General features: G+C 43.4%; 2 protein-coding genes across 14 annotated transcripts in view; one reads left to right on the top strand and one right to left on the bottom strand.

The window, feature by feature from the left end:
* SLC31A2 (solute carrier family 31 member 2) overlaps positions 1 to 21,150 on the bottom strand; it is an 833,895-nt gene that overhangs the window by 53,389 nt on the left and 759,356 nt on the right. The gene's annotated exons all lie outside the window — the stretch shown is intronic.
* The window catches only part of EHMT1 (euchromatic histone lysine methyltransferase 1), a 143,311-nt gene that overhangs the window by 26,158 nt on the left and 96,003 nt on the right, over positions 1 to 21,150 (top strand). For 2 of the 12 annotated variants that reach the window (XM_081847458.1, XM_081847450.1), the window contains exon 1: positions 11,863 to 12,001. The exons of 9 other annotated variants lie outside the window; for them this stretch is intronic. Coding sequence is in view for 1 of the 3 variants with exons in the window: in XM_081847453.1 (XP_081703579.1) it covers positions 17,819 to 17,899 (81 nt within the window). In the remaining 2 variants the exon portion in view is untranslated. Of the gene's footprint in view, positions 1 to 11,862; positions 12,002 to 17,778; positions 17,900 to 21,150 lie in introns of those variants that run through there. One more of the 12 variants, XM_081847453.1, reaches the window with a different exon arrangement.

The raw sequence follows: 21,150 nt of genomic DNA on the forward strand, positions 1-21,150 counted from the left end.
AGTGAATAGCACATTAATGCAAAAATTATTGATTGATTCCATTCTCTCAAAGGAGCCTAGGCTAGCAAAACACATAAATGATACACATTTAAAAGATCTAAAAACAATTTCAATATAGGGAAATATTTATTCTTATTCCCTATATTCTTTCAATATAGGGATATATTCTTATTCCCTATATTCTTTCAATATCTTATTCCCTATATTCTTTCAATATAGGGAAATATTTATTCTTAAAAGGCTTGATAGAAGATAAAGGTCTTCAGTAGGTGCTGAAAGGGCAACTGAGATGGCACCTATCTTAATATTTAATGGGGAATTCCAAAGGGTGGTGCCGATAACACTAAAGGCCCAATACAAAGGGTAAACCTATCTTTCATGAATGCTGCTCCCACGCTCTCTGGGACCTTATATACCCCAAACTAAACCACCCAAACCAGCACCTTGAACTTATAATAATAGTACAAGCCCTTCGGCCCTCCATTTGTTGCTGAACTCCCATCATCCTTGGCCATTGAACTATCATGCTTCCTAATACTCTGAACTTTGAAATTGTAACCACATACAGCAGAATGGGGCAGAAGAGTCTTTAAGGGGCAAAACTGAAGGTTACAATACAGACATTTGCATGCAGAGCAGATGCTATACCACTGAGCTACATACAACACTTATTTCAGAGGGAGCAAACTATTAGGAAAATGAAAAGGAGATAAAAGCAGCAAAATGCAACAGACTTCAGGGAATATGGAATTCTAGTAAGTCACAAGGCTCAGGATGCTTAGCGAAAATCAAAGTAGAGATGGTGGTGATTGGGTATTTGAAGGAATAAGGGGAATTTGAACATGTACAAAGAGAGAGAAGAGAGGAGACATTATTGCAATAATGCTGAATGTTGTGTTGGTATTCAGGATCTCTAGCAATGCACATAAAGAAAGATGGCCATGGGAGGTTCTTGTTTGCTTATTACATTGACATCCATCTTTACTCCAAGGAATTCAAGGTGTTATATGTAGTTCTCATCCTCCCCATTTTATCCTCTCCACAACCCTGTAAGGTAGGCTGACTAGCCCTCAAGTAAATTTTCCTCAATTCTAAAATTGAAAATAGACTGAACTGAAAGCTACTTGTCCCTGGAAGTCCATCTTTTGAGCTTCTTCTCTGCTAATTAGCACAGTGTCACAGTCTGCTTTTATCTCTCTCAAGAGGTGCTCTGGTGTTTCCCATTAATAACTGCCATTGCGATACACAGCAGTAGGAGATCTGGATTTGTGGAGTGTTTGTGGCACAATGATTTTTACAGTAGTTGGACAACGGGTTTGCATTCATCTTTTCCGATGATTTGGAGTACCAGAGCAGAGCAGCACTGGATGTGCTGGACTGTTGTCTTGCTTTGGTAATGATCTGGATGAGAGCCAACAAACAGAAGCCCAATCCAGATAAGTCTGAGGCACTATTCGTGAGTGGTTCCCTAGGTCAGATTGCCTCATCTTGATGTGATTACACTCCCTCTGAAGGAGCAGGTGAATAGTTGAGGGTACTCCTGGATCCTTTGCTGCCACTTGAGGCTCAGGTGGCTTCAGTGGCGCAGAGTGCTTTCCATCATCTTTGGCTGGTTACGCAGCTGCGTCCCTATCTAGACAAGGGATAGTCTTAACTACTGTTGTCTGTTCTTTGGTAATCTCTACAATGCGTTATACATGGGTCTGTCTTTGAATACAGTTTGGAAACATCAGCTGGTGCAGAATTCATTGGCTAGGTTGCTCACCAGTTTGAGCATATTACACTGATCTCAGCCCAACTGCACTGGCTGCCAGTTAGTGTCTGGTCCCAGTTCAAAGTGTTATAAAGCCTTAAATGGCCCAGGGCCACAATACATCAAGGACTGCTTCTCCCCATAGGAACCAACCCGGATCCTGTGATCACCATCTGAGGCCCTTCTTCGTGTGTACCTTCCATCAGTGGCGTAGCGTGGGGGGTGCAGGGGGGGCCGGCCGCACCGGGCGCAACATCTGGGGTTAGGGCAAATCCATGGTTAGGGGGCGCAAATTACTTGCCTTGCCCCGGGTGCTGACAACCCACGCTACGCCACTGCCTTCCATGAGAAGTCTGGAAGGTAGCAAAATGAAAACAAGCCTTTTCTGTGTGGAATTCTCTCCCCAAGGTGGCTTGCCTGGTGCCTTTGTTACATATCTTTAGGCACCAGGAAAAACGTTCCTCTATAACTAGACCTTTGGCTGATTAAGCATTCTATGGCCTTTAAAGCTGGAGGAGGAGGACTATTGTTTTTGTTCGTTTTTGGTTTTTATTTGTTTGTAGTCCTCATTGGGAGACTGACTCTTTCCTGCATTTTTGTCAGATCAGTAGAAAGGAAACGGCATTAATAGGCTGCAGATATGCTACAAATGTACTGTATTTTTCGCCCTATTAGACGCACTGGACGATAGGACGCACCTAGTTTTTAGAGGGGGAATGCAAGAAAAAAAGTATTCTTTAAAGGGAGCGCTGAGCAGAGCCTGTATGCATCCCAGGCTCTGCTCAGTGCTCCCTTTCACGAGCCGCAAGGTGCATGTGTGCGCGGCTTGCAGGCTTTCCCCTGGCTCTTGGGGGCTTTTCTGGGAGGTGCAAAAGCCACCCGCAAAAGCCAGGGACAGCCGCACAAAGCCTCCGCTGGGCAGTGGGAGGAAAGCTCCCCGTGCCCTGCGGAGGCTGCGCGCGGCTAAGCCATAAGCCAAGACAGCCAGCGGGATCGCAGTGCAGCTTAGCCACGCAGCCTCTCCTGGGCAAGGGGAGCCTTCATCCCCTGCCTGGGAGAGGCTGTGCGCGGCTAAGGCTCCCCCAAGAGCTGCGCTCCCTTTAAAGAGCGCACGGAGTGTGTGTGCGGCTCTTGGGGGCTTTTCCCCAAGGAGGGAGAAGGACTGCCCAAGAGCCGCACACACACTCCACGGCTCTTTATAGGGAGCGCTGAGCAGATCCTCCCGCCTGCATTCGCTCCATAAGACACACACACTTTACCTCTTACTTTTTAGGAGGGGAAAAGTGTGTCTTATAGAGCGAAAAATACGGTAAGTGCAGACTCCTAGATGGGTTGAATCACTATGCTTTGGGGGATTTAGCCAAAGCTCTTTTTCTTTACAGATTAGTGCATGCGAATTCTGCACATGAATAAGATTTGTGTTGTTATTTATTATTTCTATAGCACCATCTGTGCATGGTACTTCATAAAGAATAGTTTCAATAACACACACTTTGTGATCAGTTTCACATTACCAAATATAGAATGCAAACTAGTTTGGAATGGGATGGGTATAATTAGATAACTTCCATGATTTGACGAACTTCACAGTTCTCTGTTTTCTTGAGCATTGACGAAAAGTACCAAAACTTTGCCTCCTTTTAGTTTTTCCTGTTAAATCAGCCTTTCAAAGGGGTAAAAATAGAAAAAAAGGTTGAGCACAAGGTTATTGACCTGTAATTTTTTCTCCTCCTTGGTTTTATACCAGCGTCCAAGGGGATGTCAGAATCTTTTCCCACTGTAATTATGTGAGCTAGTAAAGTTGTCAGCTTTTTGCACTCCAGTTGAGGCTTCCTTATTTTTATCTCAAGTTGAGGAAATCTCACACTACTTTCCTTTGACAGAAAGACCTGCTGCGTGATTGCATTTTTGCAAAGTCAACCTCTCTGCAAGGCTGCACAAGTGTATACCATATTTTAGTTTGCGTCCGCCAGGAGAAATGCATTGCAGAAATGCATGCAACTTTTTAAAGGTTTTTTTGCTGATAAGAGTGTTGGGGTTCCTTTGAGTAGCTTGATTCTATGGGCACTTTGCAATAAGGTTATGTCATGCTCAACTTGATCAAAAGTATGAGTCACCTCTGTGTTTCATACATAGCTTAAGGCTGCCATAAGCCCCACCCAAGGTCATAAGAGTGACCTTATTTGGTGACAGTCATCAGAAGCAAAAAAAGAAGCATGTTGGGCATCCTTGGTAGAGTATTGGTTCTTCACATACTGATAGATCTCCGGTGATTTGAAGTAGATTGGCAAAGATGCCAGAATCCTGATACAGTGAAGGCAATAACAAAATGATCTGGAGGTATTCTACTTGTGCAACCTCACCCTGCAGAATATACAGTGGTACCTCGGGTTACAGACGCTTCAGGTTACTTACTCTTCAGGTTAGAGACTCTGCTAACCCAGAAATAGTGCTTCAGGTTAAGAACTTTGCTTCAGGATAAGAACAGAAATTGGGCTCCGGCGGCTTGGCGGCAGCAGGAGACCCCATTAGCTAAAGTGGTGCTTCAGGTTAAGAACAGTTTCAGGTTAAGAACGGACCTCCGGAACGAATTAAGTACAGTGGTGCCTCGCAAGACGAAATTAATCCGTTCCGCGATTCTCATCGTCTTGCGGTTTTTTTCGTCTTGCGAAGCACGGCTATTAGCGGCTTAGCGGCTATTAACGGCTTAGTGGCTATTAACGGCTTAGTGGTTTTAAGAAAAAGGAAACAAACTCGTTTCGTCTTGCGAAGCAAGCCCATAGGGAAATTCGTCTTGCGAAGCACCTCAAAAAACGGAAAACTCTTTCGTCTAGCGAGTTTTTCGTCTTGCGAGGCATTCGTCTTGCGGGGCACCACTGTACTTAACCCGAGGTGCCACTGTAATAGGTTGTTGACTCCCAAAAGGATACAGTCTGCATTTGTCCCTGTACTGTGGAATGTCCTTCTCTCTGTCACACGTGAAGCAGTGACCACCAGTTGCTTCAGATGTCTTGCAAAGATCTTGCCTGTTTGCCCAGGCTTTCCCTAGCTCTTAAAACAGGACCCAGTTTGTGTGTATGAATCCCCTGAACTCTGTTTCATTTGCTTTTATATCTTTTCATACTGTTGCATTGGTTTTAGGTTGCATTTTTGTTTTAATGGATGTTGCTTTTTCATTGCTTGCAGCGCACACCTGTTTAGATACTGGTTGTTTCTGGAAAACACTAAATGTTTTAGAAATGCTTTTAAATAAAATGAATAAACTAAAATGACACTGACCCCACATTATATTACTGAAGTGAAGTGTGGGGGATAACCAGGAGTGGATTTGTGTGGGGGAGAAGTGCTGGCTCAATTCAAAAACAAAGTCCTGGCTTCAAAAGGATTTAGTTCTAGGTATGCCTTTTGCAGTTTTCTTCACTTGGTGGATCTTGAGTTTCCCGTTAAAAAACCCAAAGTAGACCCCACAAGCCTGACACCTGCCTGCTCTGACTTTAAAGCAGCTTCTTTGGGCGAATAGCACGTAGGCTCAGAACTATTCTGCAGGCCTTTGAAGGAGTTCGGCATTCTAGTTTCTTCAAATCAAATAGTTCAGTCACAAAACAAGAAGAGTGTAAAAACAATTTAAAACAGTTCCACATTAAAAAAAAAACTAGTTCCAGAGCCAGAACCAGATGGGGATAAAATAACTCTGCTCATTAGGCTGGTTGGAAGAGGAAGGTTTTTTCCAACAGATGCTGAAAAGATAACAGAGATAACACCTATTATGTAGTATAAGAGCAGGTGCTGGCCACACTAAAGGTCTAATTCCTACATCACCTGGAATTGACCTCCTTATACGATGGTACCCGCAGGAAGTCCTCTCCTGCAGAGCACAGGGATTGGCTGGGTCTGTAAAGGGTGAGACAGTCTTTCTGGGTCTATGCTTATAGGGCTTTATAAACAAATACCTGCACCTTGGTATTATCTGGGTCAGTATGGTGTGTGGAACTTCAGTGAACATGCTACAGCTGTGTTCCAACTCTGTATGCTTCTTCACTTCCATATTTGTCTGTTCTGTGTTGCCAACTGTAGGAACTAAGTTATTTTGATTATTAGTATACCTTTTGGTTAAAGCCTTTGCTTATTTAAATGAATATCTGCACTTGTGGGGTGTGTGAGAGCAGCCTTTGCCTGCTTGCTAAATCTAATCTTCTGAAGACAACAGAATAAATGTATAAAAAGCCTGGAGGCTGAAATTGAACAAATCAACTGAATGCACAGCAGTCTCATGAAGGACTGGTTCTGCTTTTGTGGAAAGCTAACTAGCATATTATTATTATTATTATTATTATTATTATTATTAATTGAATTTATATAACTGAACTCAGGGGGACCTTGCAATGAAGGTTGCGCAATAGCTGAAGAAGAGCATCATTTGGCTTTGACTGAAATGTGAAATTGCTTAACTCTGAACAAAAACACACATCTTATCCCTAAGATCAGCCTCTGCAACAGAGGACTGGAAAGTAGCCAATGTAATTTTTAGAAAGAAATCAGAGAAATTTATATGCTGGTTAGCTTGAAATGGTAGAAAACACAATTTTTTTAAATCAAGTGTATAGAAGAACAAGTCTTGCTGAAGAAGAATCAGCATGGCTTCTGCGAAGGTAAGTTCCAACTCGCTATTTTGTGAGTGCTAATAGGCATATGGATGAGGTGTGTTCAGGTAGACATAATGTATTTGGACTTTTGAAGAACTATTTGCAAAGCCTCTCACCAGAGGCTCATGAGTAAAGACAGCTGTCATGGGAGAAGAGGACCAGCCCTCTTATTGAAAACTGGCTAAAGAACAGGAAGCAGAAAGTACAATGGACAGTTCTCCCAGTCAAGAGGTAGAAGAAATGGGGTTCCTCAAGGTTCTGTAATGCCTTTTTTGCTTGTTCATTTATGACTCAGTTGGGGCAAGCAGTAAGGTAACCGGGTTTGTGGGCAGTGTTAGAAACTGAGCTATAAAAACTATTTGCCATATGGCCCCATAAAACTGAAAATAATTTGCGTGTATTGCCAGCTCCAGCTAAGATCTGACCCGTGCCATAGCATGGCAGCAAAAAAATGCTTCTGTGCACCAGCCAGCCAGATGGTGGAGGTGTCAGGCGCCATCCTGGCGCCCATGATCCTTCACTTGGTCACAAGTGGTCAATAGTCAGGTGCAAAATGCGCCTGCTGCCTGGCTAATTTTGAACACTGTTTGCAGGTGGTTAAAAACAAAAGGAATTGTGTTGAATCTCCAAAGGGCTCTCTTCAAATTGAATGGATGGGCAAAAAGGAGCACTAATGGGTTCTGAATGTCAGTGACTAACCAGGAAAACTTTTTTTCTACCTCTGGATTGTGGATAGTTAAATGAAGACATTGACCCCAACGGCTATAAAAAGGCAAATTGCGTGCTAAGGATCATGGAATGGAAAATAAAACTGCTAATAACATAGTGCCTTTATAGCAATCGATGCCGTGACCACGCTTTGAATACTGTGTGCATTTCTGATCACTTCATCTCAAAAAGAATATTGCAGATCTGGAAAAGGTGCAGAGAGGTTGCTCCCCACGAGAGCACAGTGTTTTTTTGCATGCTTTAACTTAGGAAAAAATGTGAGAAAGGGATGTTTATAAAATAATGGTCGCTGTGGAGAAAGTGGACAAAGAGATGCTTTTCACTTCGCTTTATAATACGAGAATCTGAGCTCATCCACTAAAGCTGAATATAAGAAGTTTCTAAAAAAGAAAGAAAGAAAAGGAAATGAGTTCTTCACTCAGTGCCTAGTTAAACTATGGAACTGACTTCCACAAGGCGGGAAGATGGCCACCAACATGAATGGCTTTAAGAGAATATTAGACAATTCACGGAGGAGAAGGCTACCAGTGGCCGTGGACACAATGGCTATGTTCTCCCTTCACAGAATGCCTCTTGAGTAACAACAGCTGTGCATCGCAAATGGAGGGAGGATTGTTGCACTCTGGTCTTATTTGCAAGATGTGACTGCCAAATTAGACAAATTAGTGGATGATAAGGCCATCTGTAGCTACTAGCCAGCTACCTCCAGGTTCAGAGGCACATGCCTTTAAACACCAGGTGCTGATAATTGCAAGAAGGGATATTATTTTTGTTTTGTTTAGGTCCTTTGGCTTTGTCATAAAAGGGTTTGGACACATTCCCAATGAGGAAAGGCTGAAGTATTTGGGGCTATTTAGCTTGTGGGAGAGGCTAATAAAATTATACATGGTAGGAAGAAAGTGACTAGAGATACGATGTTTTCCTTTTCAAAGGGCTGGCACTTGTAGCAGGGTTGGTCACTGAATAGAGAAGGGTGGCTGGATGTTCAGAACAGACCAAAACATGCACTGTGCTTCTGTGCAATGCAAAAATAATTTATGGGATTTGCTGCCCCAGAGTGTGATGATGGTCACTGCTTCAGATGGCTTTAAAGTGAAATTAGACAAATGGTATTGGCCATAATATCTAAATGGGGCCTCCATGTTCAGAAGCGGCATATTGTGGAATAACTTCTTGGGCAGGGAAAGGGCATCAGTAGAGGAGCGGCTATTATTGTTAAGGAGTTTACAAAATAATATTAAGATCTTCAACCTGACCTGGTAGTGTAGGGGCAACCGGTGCAAACTTTTGAGCACTAAAGTTATGTGCTGATGGCAGCCTGTCGCTGTCCACAGTTTTGCTGCAGCTGGAATCTCCAAACCAGGCCCAAGGGTAGCCCCACATAGAGCACATTGCAGTAGTCGACTCTTGAGATTATCAAGTTCCTGCAGAGGCAGCCTTAAACTCTGGAACCTGACCTTTTAGCAAAACCCACCTGGGAAACGGGAAAAATGCTCTTTTTGCTCTTGATGCTTTCTTCACTCTGCAGTTCAGGCAAATCTGTTTTTCAAAAAACGGTGTGCTAATGTGTAACCTTTGATGTTAAAAGGCCTTTACATGGTTTTCTACTTAAATTGTTCATCCACTGGAAGCAGAGTTCCTGCTCTGTTATAAGCAACAGAATCTTGACTTGCATGCTTTCCACCTCATCCCCAAATACCAGAGAAGAAAATGCTTTTGGGCACACATCTTCAGAAAGAGGTAGCCCTAATCAGCTGGCTGGCTGCTTTAATCTATATACAGTGGTACCTTGGGTTGCAGACTCTTCAGGTTACAGACGCTTCAGTTTACAGACTCCTCTAACCCAGAAATGGTACCTCAGGTTAAGAACTTTGCTTCAGGATGAGAACAGAAATCGCACAGCGGCAGCAGGAGGCCCCATTAGCTAAAGTGGTGCTTCAGGTTAAGAACAGTTTCAGGTTAAGAACGGACCTCCAGAACGAATTAAGTTCTTAACCTGAGGTACCACTGTATTTTAATAATAATTCTGTTGGTACCTAGCTGGTTTTCCGAAAAGGCTCAACCCCCCCCCCCCGCGCCTGCCCTGTACTGACAAGAGTTGAAGGCATATTTTCATTATGTAACCATTAAAAAAGAAGCCCTTCTTGCAAGATTTGCAAGAGCCCCCCTCCTTGGTTTCCAAGGAAACAAGCTGGAAATGCTTGAGCTAGGTGTAGATATAATCATCAGATGTGCCAGTTTCTTATGGGATCCAAATATATTTAATATGATATTTTAGGGTTGAAAAAGGAGAGTGCTAGTTTTGTGGTGGTCTTTGTCAGCAGGACCTATGAGGTTTAACATAAGAGGGGCTGTACTGGATTAGACCAAAGGCCCATCAAGCCCACATGTCACAGTGAACCACAAGCAGGACCTGAGTGTAACAGCTCTGACCCCAATTGCTATTCCCAGCACCTGTCACTTATTGCTTCTGACAGTGGAGGCAGAACAATAGCCATCTTGTCTAGTAGCCGCTAGTAGACTTGTCCTCCATGAATTTGTCTAACCCTCCCTTAAAGTCACCCAGTTCAGTGACCATCACTATATCCTGTGGGAAGATTTAGGCTGGCAGACTATGTATTTTGCACAAGAGAAAGCATATGTCCAGATCCTGAATTTGGAACTACTTTCCAGGAGAGGTGGCTTCATAAGACCCAAATGACTGCCTCAAGGCCTCTGCATTGCGAACAGGATAAACAAACTTCTTTCGGAGAAATAAGAGGCCCCACAAAGTGCACATTTTAAATACCGTTATGGTTGACCTTCCAGCGCTTGGCCAAGTACAAGATCTGAAGATACCTGGTAAAGGTTTATAGCCTTGGCCTTGACATTTTCCTCTGATCAGGGTTGTGCTGTGAGATGAACGGCTTTCAGAAAGAGGAGCCAGCATTAGTGTAGGATACTTGGGGTCACTTGGGGCATGCAGAGTAGCTGCCTCGGGCCAGGACTGAATTTTGCTCTTTTGGTTAGTTTTGCCTTTAGAAAACGAAATGAAAATTGAGCAATAGTTGCCCTGGCTTGAAATGAAGAGGAAGCAGGGCCCAAGGTGCTCAGCCCAGTCTTGACACATGTGCTTCAATTTTAAGCATCTAGTTCAGGGGTCAGCAAACTTTTTCAGCAGGGGGCCAGTCCATTGTCCCTCAGACTTTGTGGGGGGGCGGACTATATTTTGAAAAAGAAGAACAACGAATCCTATGCCCCACAAATAACCCAGAGATGCATTTTAAACAAAAGCACACATCCTACTCATGTAAAAACACCAGGCAGGCCCCACAAATAACCCAGAGATGTATTTTAAATAAAAGGACACATTCTACTTATGTAAAAACATGCTGATTCCCAGACCATCTGTGGGCCGGATTTAGAAGGCAATTTGGCCGAAACCAGCCCTCGGGCCTTAGTTTGCCTACCCATGGTTTAGATTGAGTGCAGAACTATTCTCATATTGTTACTAACTCCCTGCTTGTGTGCATCTGGCATGCGCATCACCACCAATGTGCATTGTTTTTGGCCCTGGAAGGGGGTGGGATGGGGTTTATGTGCACCCTGCTGAATGAAACCCCTGTGCAAACGGGAGTTGCCTGTATCCCCTAGTGCAGGCTCCACAACTTCGGTCCTCCAGATGTTTTTGGCCTACAACTCCCATGATCCCTAGCTAGCAGGACCCAGTGGTCAGGGATGATGGGAATTGTAGTCTCAAAACATCTGGAGGGCTGAGGTTGAGGAAGCCTGCCCTAGTGTGTGTTTGCACTGCATACTGACGATCTTCCCCACCAGCACCTGAAATGTTTTGTTACCTAATAGGAGAAACGAGTAGTAGACAGAAAAGGGCAGAACATAAACAAGTATTGGATGGATATTTCTGATTGCCCAGTAGAACTTGGAAGAGGCAAAGGGAGGAGTGGGACAAGTTGCATTTTAGAGAATTGATCACAGTAAAACGGTATGATTCTTAATTCTCCTGTGGTTTCCTTCTTTGCTCATGTGAGTAGCGCCATTGATTCTAAACAGCTAAACTGGAAAGATGTCTAGCATTTTACTGTGGGAATTGTTTTGTGTGCGCGCGCATGTACATTATCTTTTGACGCTCGGGTTCCTTGATTTGCTTTTTGGCATTCTGAGAAGGCATGTGGAATATGAATTAGAAATGAAGGAGTAATTGTATTGTGAAATCCCCTCCTCGGTTATAAAGATGGTTGCTAGCAATAGCTCAATTAACAAATCATAGGCTGGATCTTTATTTAGTAGTTCTTTTTGTGCTTCTGTACATTGCACGTGTGTGTCCCTCTAAATATGAACATGAATTGGCTTTGGATGGGTTTCTAGGCATCGTGTGAAAGATTCCATGTTTAGGGTTAACACGGGAACCTCTCTCACTATCTGCATTTTGAAATGCTTTTATCAGTTGGAACATTCTTTAATGGTATCTGATGAAACTTGTGGCCTAGGGTTTCAAACGTTTTCTTCTAATGGATGTGCATTCTTTTGAACACAAGTTCTTGCACTCATTCTGCTGGAGATGCATGGCTGCTTTTTGTTGCCTTCTGCCTGTCACAAGTAGGGAGCTGAATCCTGCATTTTTATATGCCTGAACAACTCACCTTGATAGGGGCTGTGGATGTAACAAGGCGAGGTTGGCTGAATCCCTGAGTCTTTCTGAGCTTAATGGCACTTCCTTCTGCTTGCGTTTCATTAAAGCTCTGAAATGGCTGAAGATCAGCTTCTACTGAGCATGCTCTGTTGTGGAAACTGCACCCATAGAGGGAGATGGAATTGTGAACGAAGGAATTAGAGGCCTGGAAGGAGATTTCGCAGCTTTCTTCAGACAGAACCAGAGGTAGGGGTTATCTGGCAGCTTCATTCTCTTGCCAAGGGGGCTTCAGCTGACTATGGGGCTCTAATTGCTTCTTTTGAAGAAGCTGGAATCGGTTTTGAAAGCAGCACAGCCAAGCAGTTGACACGAGATGGCTTCAGACTGCTTCCTGCTGATATATGTGTGTGTGGAGGACTTGAACACAAATATATGTAGTTTGGCTGGCCTGTTCAACCAGCGCAGAGCAAGGACCTGCTTTTCCAGTGTTTTGGAGCGTGGGCTGGTAACCAGGAAAGGGAAAGAACTGGCAGAGATGGCTTATGATGTGTTTCTGAGCTGGGCCTCTACATCTCACATGGGAAGCCTTCGTGGTCAAAGGCACGAAAGCAATTTAAGTTTCACACCAAAATCTGCTGACTGTTGTGAAGCTACGGAATGCCATTGCAATAATCTTCTTTTCTTCTGCAGATGATTTATACGATTTACTGACTTATTTATTTATTTTAGCATTTGTTTTGCTTTTCATGATCTGGTCAATAACATTATACCATGGCAAAGCATGCAGGCAGGTGAAAAAAAGCATTGCAGAGACATGGGATGGTATATTTGTGTGTGGTGCATGTGGCCTTGGTTTGATGCATTGTTTCGCTCTGATTGGCATGTCAGTTCAAGGGGAAAGAACAGCTTTGTCACTCCAAGGCTTTGCCAAAAGGTGGTTTCTGTCATGGCTGGGTTTCTGCTGTTGCACTAGACTGGAAAGGGAGGTGGTATCCTAAAAAAGAGAGTTCCATAACTCTAGGCTTGTTGCTCCACAGTTCTTTTGGATTATTTTGATTTTGGCGTAGGGTTTTGGATTAGCAAAGATTGACACAGGTCCTGTGTGGCTTCCCAAGCAATCAACCTTCCAGGCAGTGAAAAAACAAAACAAAAACCCTCTTCACCGGAAAAAAAGGGCCTTAACTGGGGTTAGTGGTTTATATGCTGTTTTGTGTTTGATTCCCAAGATTGCGCCTGCTGCTTGGAAATGTTGCTTGTGTGTAGATCAGCAAAGCTTGCCAATTTGCCGTGCATTCGCAAATGCAAGCGCAGCAGGGGATTTGAAAAGGACAAGTCATGAAAATCTTTCAGCTTCTAGACAGCGCCTACCTAACCTAAGTCAGACGTCATGGTTCAAAGAGGTTTCTCTTGCAGTAGCTCTGCCAGAAACAGGCTTTATTTCAACTTTCACAGGCAAAAGGTTCACCAGCTGAATCTGGAATGGCAGAGCAGTTTTGCAGACTTGGCTGGGAAGAGTTTGGGATATAATTGACCTAATTTACTTTCTCTTATATAAATGGTAAAAGAGTCGCAAGAGCTGTCTGGAAAAGTTGGCAGCCCTAGGCCATCCCTAGGGCTCAGACCATCCTTCGCCATTGTGGTGCCCTGCAGGTGTCTGTGGACAACAGCTGTCATCAGCCCCAGCCAGCATGACACAACTGCCTTGTGTGGTTAAGTCTTTCATGTTAGGCCAATCAGTAGAGTTACCTGGATTAATCTATGTGGGGCAGTGATATAGATTTAAAGTCTCAGAGTCTCTAGCTATGTACGAGGTGACACTCCCTTACACTGATAATTGTTGTAAGTCAGGAAACGGCACAGTCATTCATAAATGTATTTTGAGCTGTGAAAATAAGGCTAAGCACGAGGGTCTGTGAACAGAAACTAGATCTGAAGTCAATGCAGGAGGCGAGACTTTGCTTGTGTACAAAGATCTATTCTTTACTCAGGTCATTGGCTTTTTATTACTTTGCCTTCAAAATAGTTTCCGCCCACGTTTTCCTGTACATTTGCCTTCACAGAGAGAGGACTTTACAAGATGCTCGATGTTAAAATCTTATGAAACCATTTTTGCTGTTGCTTTCGCATGAAAAAAATAGTGAACTAGACTTTCACTGGTTCACACTACCTCCTTGCAATTACTTCATCACTTTTATTTTTGGAAATTGCAAGGGTGAGTTGCAGTCCCCACCCATGGGTGTTTTTGTGCTCATTATATGTGGAGTTGAGGCCTCACCTTTTGCCTGGCAGAATCCATTGCTTGGTTGACTAACAGAATCAACGCCACTCAAGCCAACTGCAGGCATTACAAGTGTCAGCAGACAATTGAGAAGTTTTTTTTTTAAGGGGGTGGATTGCTAGGACAGAACCAACAAATCAGGGTTTTCTGCAAAGAGCACAAGTGTACAAAATTTAAGTGGTTGAGATAGGAAGGGAAGTGATGTGGGGCGGGGGAGACACCTTAGAGCCCAAGAGAATTGGAAGCAGAGCTGTTGCTCGTGTTATCTGCAGTGTTTTTTGTAAAAAGCAGCATGGAGGAAGCCATTTTGTCTGCCTCTTTCACTGTCAGAGTTAAGATCACATCCAACATGGCTATGCCTTTATCTCACTGTACAACACCTCTGATTATTTCCATCTGTCTCCTCCTCCTTAGGTAGTAGAGAAACGAATTCCCTTGGCTGAATTCCCTTGCAGTCCCATTGATTTAAAGCAGTATTCTTGAAGCACATTCTTGGAAGTTAACAAAGAGTGTGTGTGATTCAGATATTCCTTTTCACTCAAGCAATTTCTGGTTTATGCATCTGCTGCTGCTACAACATGCAGTGGGGCTTAATGAAGACAAGAGATGACCATTATAAAGTACTGTATTTAATGTGTTGTTGGTTGCTGAAGTTCACAGGTTTTGCACGTTGAGCCTTGCCTATAGTTTGTTTTTCAGATATAGTATAGCAGTTATATAGTGACCTGACTAGGTTTCATTGAGTTGACGATTCTCAACTTGCATTGTCAGATCAGAACAAGAGCATTGTACACCAGCAGATATTTATTATGAATGTTTTAAGAGTGCAATCCATTGTATTGTGTGCACACCATTCATTTAAAGCACATTACTTCTTCCCAAAGAATGCTGTGAACTGTAGTTTGTTAAGGATGCTGGGAATTGTAGCTCTGGGGCAGGGGTAAACAACAGCAATTCCCAATATTCTTTCGAGGAAGCCATGTGCTTTAAATGTACTTTTAAATGCATGGCGTGTACAGAGCAAAGCGTTGCTTAAAACTGCTGAAATGAATAGGACATAGGTTTTCTTAGCAGTGACCCTGATAACTTCCCCATCTTCCTTTGCCCTCCCAACATTTACATTTCTGGTGGATTGAAGAATTAACCAATGCAGGTCTTGCCAAGCTTTGACTTCACCTGTAAAAATGGGTGGCCTTAGAATGGGGCAGAAGTTTGGTTCCTCAGTCTCAGATGCTGAATAGGAATGTAGGAAAGCTGTCTTAAACTAAGTCAGACCACTGACCCATCTACAGTAGCTCAGTATTGTCCACAATTACTGGCATTGGCTCTAGGGTTTCAGACAGGAGACCCCACATCTCTAGGGTTTCAGGCAGCTAAGACACTTACCTTTCAAAACCGTTTGTGGAGCCTTGTAGGTTTAGAATACCAATCTCCTCCTGAGAGTTATTTCAATGGTAGTAAACAATGGCACTCAGGTTTTTTTTTCAGGGATGGCCATCTACACCCCCCTCCCCCGGAGTATACAGAGGAAAATGAGGTTTCTGTGGCACGGGCTGAGTAGCTTTAATTTAATGGGAAAAATAAAAGATGCAGGAAAAATAATTTTTTCTCCCCTTGGGAGTCCTTTGTTTGTTGCAGTCTCTTTATGCATGTTGTGATGCATTATAATTTCAGTTAAGACTTTCAAAAGTGACACCAGGTCTTGGAAGAGATAAGGTCAAGAGGGAACTGGGAGGTTTGTGCAGGGTGTGTGCAGAAGGCTGGATTTGGGACCTTTCCCCTTTTATACCTGCTGGGAAGGAATCTCTGAAATTTACGTATTATTATGATGTAATTAACCAAAAGCCCGTAAGGAAGAATGTGTCCTTTTTGGAAAGGAATGTTCTTTCCCCCCCCTTTCTTTCTGAAAATGGGAGATCCTGAAAGGAAGAAAGAGAAAGTAAAAGAAAGAAAGAAAGAATTTCATGCACCACTTTTCAGATTCTAAAGGAGCTTGATACCTGTATGGCCGCTCGCAGAACACATTGTGAAAAGAAGCTGTACAGTGGTACCTCGGGTTAAGAACTTACCGTATTTTTTACTCTATAAGACTCACTTTTTCCCTCCTAAAAAGTAAGGGGAAATGTGTGTGCGTCTTATGGAGTGAATGCAGGCTGCACAGCTATCACAGAAGCCAGAACAGCAAGAGGGATTGCTGCTTTCACTGCGCAGCGATCCCTCTTGCTGTTCTGGCTTCTGAGATTCAGATTTTTTTTTTTCTTGTTTTCCTCCTCCAAAAACTAGGTGCGTCTTGTGGTCTGGTGCGTCTTATAGAGCGAAAAATACGGTAATTTGTTCTGGAGGTCCGTTCTTAACCTTGAAACTGTTCTTAACCTGAAGCACCACTTTAGCTAATGGGGCCTCCTGCTGCCGCCGTGCTTTTGGAGCACGATTTCTGTTCTCATCCTGAAGCAAAGTTCTTAACCCGAGGTACTATTTCTGGGTTAGCAGAATTGCTAACCTGAAGCGTCTGTAACCCGAGGTATAACTGCTTTTCTTGAACTGAAACTTTCCCTTGATAGTAGCAACTTCCAGGAAGGTTGCCCTGTTTCTTTGGTTGCAGCAAAAGCAACTTAGGTTGCATATACACCCGTATATTTAAATCACACGGCCCCAAAGAATCCTGGAAACTTGTTGTCACCCCTCACAGAGCTACATTCCTCAGCAATCTAGCAAATCACTCTTCCCAGGGTTGTTTGGTGGGTGGGATGGGGAGATGAGCTTTAAATTTTTGGTGTGTGTGTAGCCAAAGAATCTTGTGGCACTTCAAAGACTAATAAAATTGTCACGCATTTGAGGCTCCATTAGGCCCCATTCTTACCTGGAAGCCTATTTTGGAGGTGTTGAGGTTCTAGAACAGAGCTTTCCAAACTGTGTGTTGCAACACATTAGTGTGTTGGCTGCAGTGTGTAGGTATGTCACTTGAACGCTCCCTGTGCTCCTCCCAGGGCTGGAAAGGGGTTAGTTTAACCTCTGGTTTGCTAGTAAAATGGTATTACTGTGTAGTGAAATAATGCATGTCTAAAAAGTGTGTCACCAACTTGAAAGGTTTGGGAAGCTCTGCTCTAGAGGCTTCTAAAATAGGCTGTCTTCAAGTCAGAACAGAACCTAGGGCAGGCATAGGCAAACTCGGCCCTCCAGATGTTTTGGGACTACAACTCCCATCATCCCTAGCTAACAGAACCAGTGGTCAGGGATGATGGGAGTTGTAGTCCAAAAACATCTGGAGCGCCGAGTTTGCCTATGCCCTGACCTAGGGGATATCTTAGTGACTAGTTTCTAAGGCCAACTTGCTTAACACTAATCATTGTTTAGCCAGTATATCCAAACTAATTTCATCCCTCTTGAAGGGGAAGAGTTGTTTTTCTCTCTCTGGGAGGAGGAGGGCAAGAATGAATTCACAAAGTCACAAAGCAGATTGAATAGTTAAAACCTACTCAATCTTTTTTCCTAAAATGCCAGTAGTCTCCCACCACCCTGCCACCTCCTTGTGTGTGAGAGGTCGTGGTGACCTTTGTTTTAAGAGCATAGTTTGTGCCTATGAAATGGCTGCTGTTTCAGCAGCAAGGAACGTTGGAAGGGAAATGGTTCTCCTTCCTGGGCAGTCTCACTGTGGTGCAAAAGGCCTGTAGAGGGAGCCCTGCCCTGTGTGGCCTTAGCTATGTCTGTTTGCTCATGTATTCCTCTTCTGCTACAAACAGCCTTTGTCCCGGGCGTCGGACAATGAACGCAGGAACATTTGGGCCATGTTCAGGAAGACACAGCTAGAGCTGAATGTAAAGATTGGTGATGAGCTTCACTTCTGGGTATTGCAACAGATCATTGTAGTAAGTCATGCTTGCAGTGCTCCCCTTAATGAGGGTTGGTGGTGTTGTTTTTTTTAACCCCTCTCCTGTCAACAGTGCACATTAAAGCTTTAGGTTTAGGGCAGTAGCCACTGAATGGCAGGGCCTGGAGCTAGCAACACGTCTTAATCTTTCCAGGGCTGCTCTGGAGCAAAAGCTCTGCATTTCGACTTTGTGAATTGACCATGCTTTCAACACCCAAAGCAGGGAATCATGCACCTGGCAAAGTGGGCTCTAGTTCACCAAAGCTGGTGCTGAAATAAAAAAGTGTTGGGTCTTTAAGGTGCTATGGGACTCTTTCAGTAAGGAAGGGAGACCTGTTGAATTGCTTGCAACTTGCATCTTGCTTAGAATTGGGCTATTATAACATAGACCAAGATATGATGGGCCTGGGCAGGGAATCAATAAGAGGTTAAAAAGGGCTTAGGGTGGGAAAAAAAGTTTAGTGTGGAAAAATTAATTAGTGAGTCTCAGACATAAAGGGCATAAGCATGTACAGAGTGCACCTTCTTTGCCAATGAGGAATTCCTCTATTTAAAAAGATTACTCCATAATACAGCAGTATTTCTTTATTTTTAACATTTTTTGACTCCTAGTAATGGTGACTGATGACGATGATCGATTATTTATAAAAATAATAAATATTATTGTTTACTAGCTCAGTATTGTCCTTCCTGAGGTCTCATTTGCACTGTACAGTGGTACCTCGGGTTACATACGCTTCAGGTTACAGACTCCGCTAACCCAGAATTAGTACCTCAGGTTAAGAACTTTGCTTCAGGATGAGAACAGAAATTGTGCTCCGGCGGCGTGGCAGCAGTGGGAGGCCCCATTGGCTAAAGTGGTGCTTCAGGTTAAGAGCAGTTTCAGGTTAAGTACAGACCTCCGGAACGAATTAAGTACAGTAGTCTCTTCGTCTAGCCGTTTTTTCCTCTTGCGAAGCAAGCCCATTGACGGTTTAGCGGATTAGCGCTATTAGCGGCTTTTATCGGCTTAGCGGATAAGCAGATAAGCGGCTTAGAAAAAGGGGGGGAAAGGAAAAAAACCCGCAGGAACTCGCAAGACATTTTCGTCTTGCGAAGCAAGCCCATAGGAAATTCGTTTTGCGAAGCACCTCCAAAACGGAAAACCCTTTCGTCTAGCGGGTTTTCCGTCTTGCGGGGCACAACTGTACCTAACCTGAGGTACCACTGTACATTTAAAGAGGTAACACGCCTGTCACTGGGTTCCCCCAAAGAATCCTAGGGACTGTAGTTTGTTCAGGATGCTGAGAGTTATTAGATGACACCCCCTAACCCCCCCCCACATACAATGCCCAAAGTTCTCTGCGAAGAGGGATTGATTGTTTAACTGTAGTTCCAGTTCCACAGATTGATGCGGTTGATATGGTTGGGCATATCTGTGGTAAGGCAATTGCTCAGGTAAACTGGTCACAAGGTATTAAGGGCTTCTTGATAAAGAATAGTTGTGCACCTTTCTATTGCCCAAGAGAGCACCAAAATTGATAGATCCCGCCTGTTCCATTTTTTTAAAAAAATAAAATCATAGCCCCACAGCATATCTCAGCTTTGTTCATCCCATCTCCTCTTTCTGGTATTTGGAGAAAAGCTAAATCTTTATCACCACTGCAAATACATGTTGACTTTTCTTTTTTCATTTGTGCTCGTCCTTAGCCTTAGTGGAGCTTTTTCTTTGGTAGGGTGTGTGTATTTTTATGTATATATGTATATATGCTTTGACTGTCATGAAGGATTGCAATGATACAAGCTTTAACAGTGAAAAAGGTGGGAGAACTGCTTGCGATTTAGAAGCTGTATTTATTCCGAATTTCCATCCAGTTTGTTTGGTTGAATTGTGCGAGTTGCTGAAGCATTCTGTAGCTGTTTACATTTATAGCGAGTTCTTCTCGTGTGTCCTCATTAACCCCCCTTTAAAAAAAAGTATATGTTTTTGAACCTGTTGGTGATTGAAACAAAAAAATTCAAACTGAGAACAACTGCAGCCATACAACTTGATGCAGCTAAAATACACTTCAAGCTGGAGTTTGCAAACACCTTTTTTTGCATTTATACTCATGTTGGGAATCTTAAAATTCCAAGCTCCTCCACCATTTTGCCTGTTGCAGTTGGGCCACTGGCATAAAGAGCTTCTCCATAAAACCTTTTCACTGTACTTTCTTTCTAGGCGAGTGTAATCTGCCTCGAGTTTGGCAAAGTGTTAGAACGTGTGCCAATTATCTCGGTTAACCGCATATCATATCTAGAGAGAAGGGCAGTGTCCTTGCATCTGTGCTGCCTGAAATACCAGCAGCTACCGAGAAGCCTGCAAGTTTCTCTTTGAAATGGCTGGAGCTTTGAAGGGTGAAATAGTTCTCCACCGAGCATGCTCACTTTAGAGGGAGCTTTAATCACATGAGCAGCAACTGAATGAGGATCTGGTTGAGTCTTCCTCAAAATAAGAAGACATTTGCTGTGTTGACAGGTACAGTATCTTGTCACTTCAACCCTTTCCTTGTGCCTTCAGTAGTAGATTCCTTCCTCTTGCAGGAATACTGCCAGCTGCTAAAAGGAGGGAATCTTGGACGCAAGATTTAAAAGATGATCGTGGCTGGATTTAGTTACTGTATTTTTGTACTATCCGTTCCCCTACTCAAGAAGTGAAACAGCAGAGCAGAATGCTGCCTCTTCCAAATCGGTGCAGGATATTTTAATGGTGTCTGGGACTTGGGTTTTGGGGTTAAAGAGGATGGAGTGTCTGGAGAGTATCGTAGTAAAATTACCTGCTGGACTTTTGTTGTTGCTGCTGCTGCTCAGTAGAATGGTATTTATGGTTGAGTGAAAAAGTACCAGTTTTAGAACGGTTGTGCTGAAGTTTTGTAAATGATTGCGATTTTACATTTTCCTGCCTCATTTAATGTACATTTTTTGGGGGGAGTGTGGGAGAGGGCTGGGAAGGGGTCGGTTAACAGGAAGTTATAAACTATTACTTAAGCATGTTGTTTCTCACTGGGATGGCCAGTTTTGCCCTCAAACCCTTTAATACACACACACACACACACACACACACACACACACACGGATAATGGGAGGTTTGAGTCTCTTGGAGGACTGGGAAGGGGGAAATGGCCAGTAGTTTGATTTTCACTTGCCTGATGTGAAGTGTTTTAAAAAAACCAAAACATTTCTTTGTGTCAGGAATACCCATAGTTGTGTGTTAGGAACAGTGTGATGTAG

Source organism: Podarcis erhardii, assembly GCF_964252035.2.
Source record: "Podarcis erhardii genome assembly, chromosome: Z".
In the NCBI taxonomy this organism is placed as follows: Eukaryota; Metazoa; Chordata; class Lepidosauria; order Squamata; family Lacertidae; genus Podarcis; species Podarcis erhardii.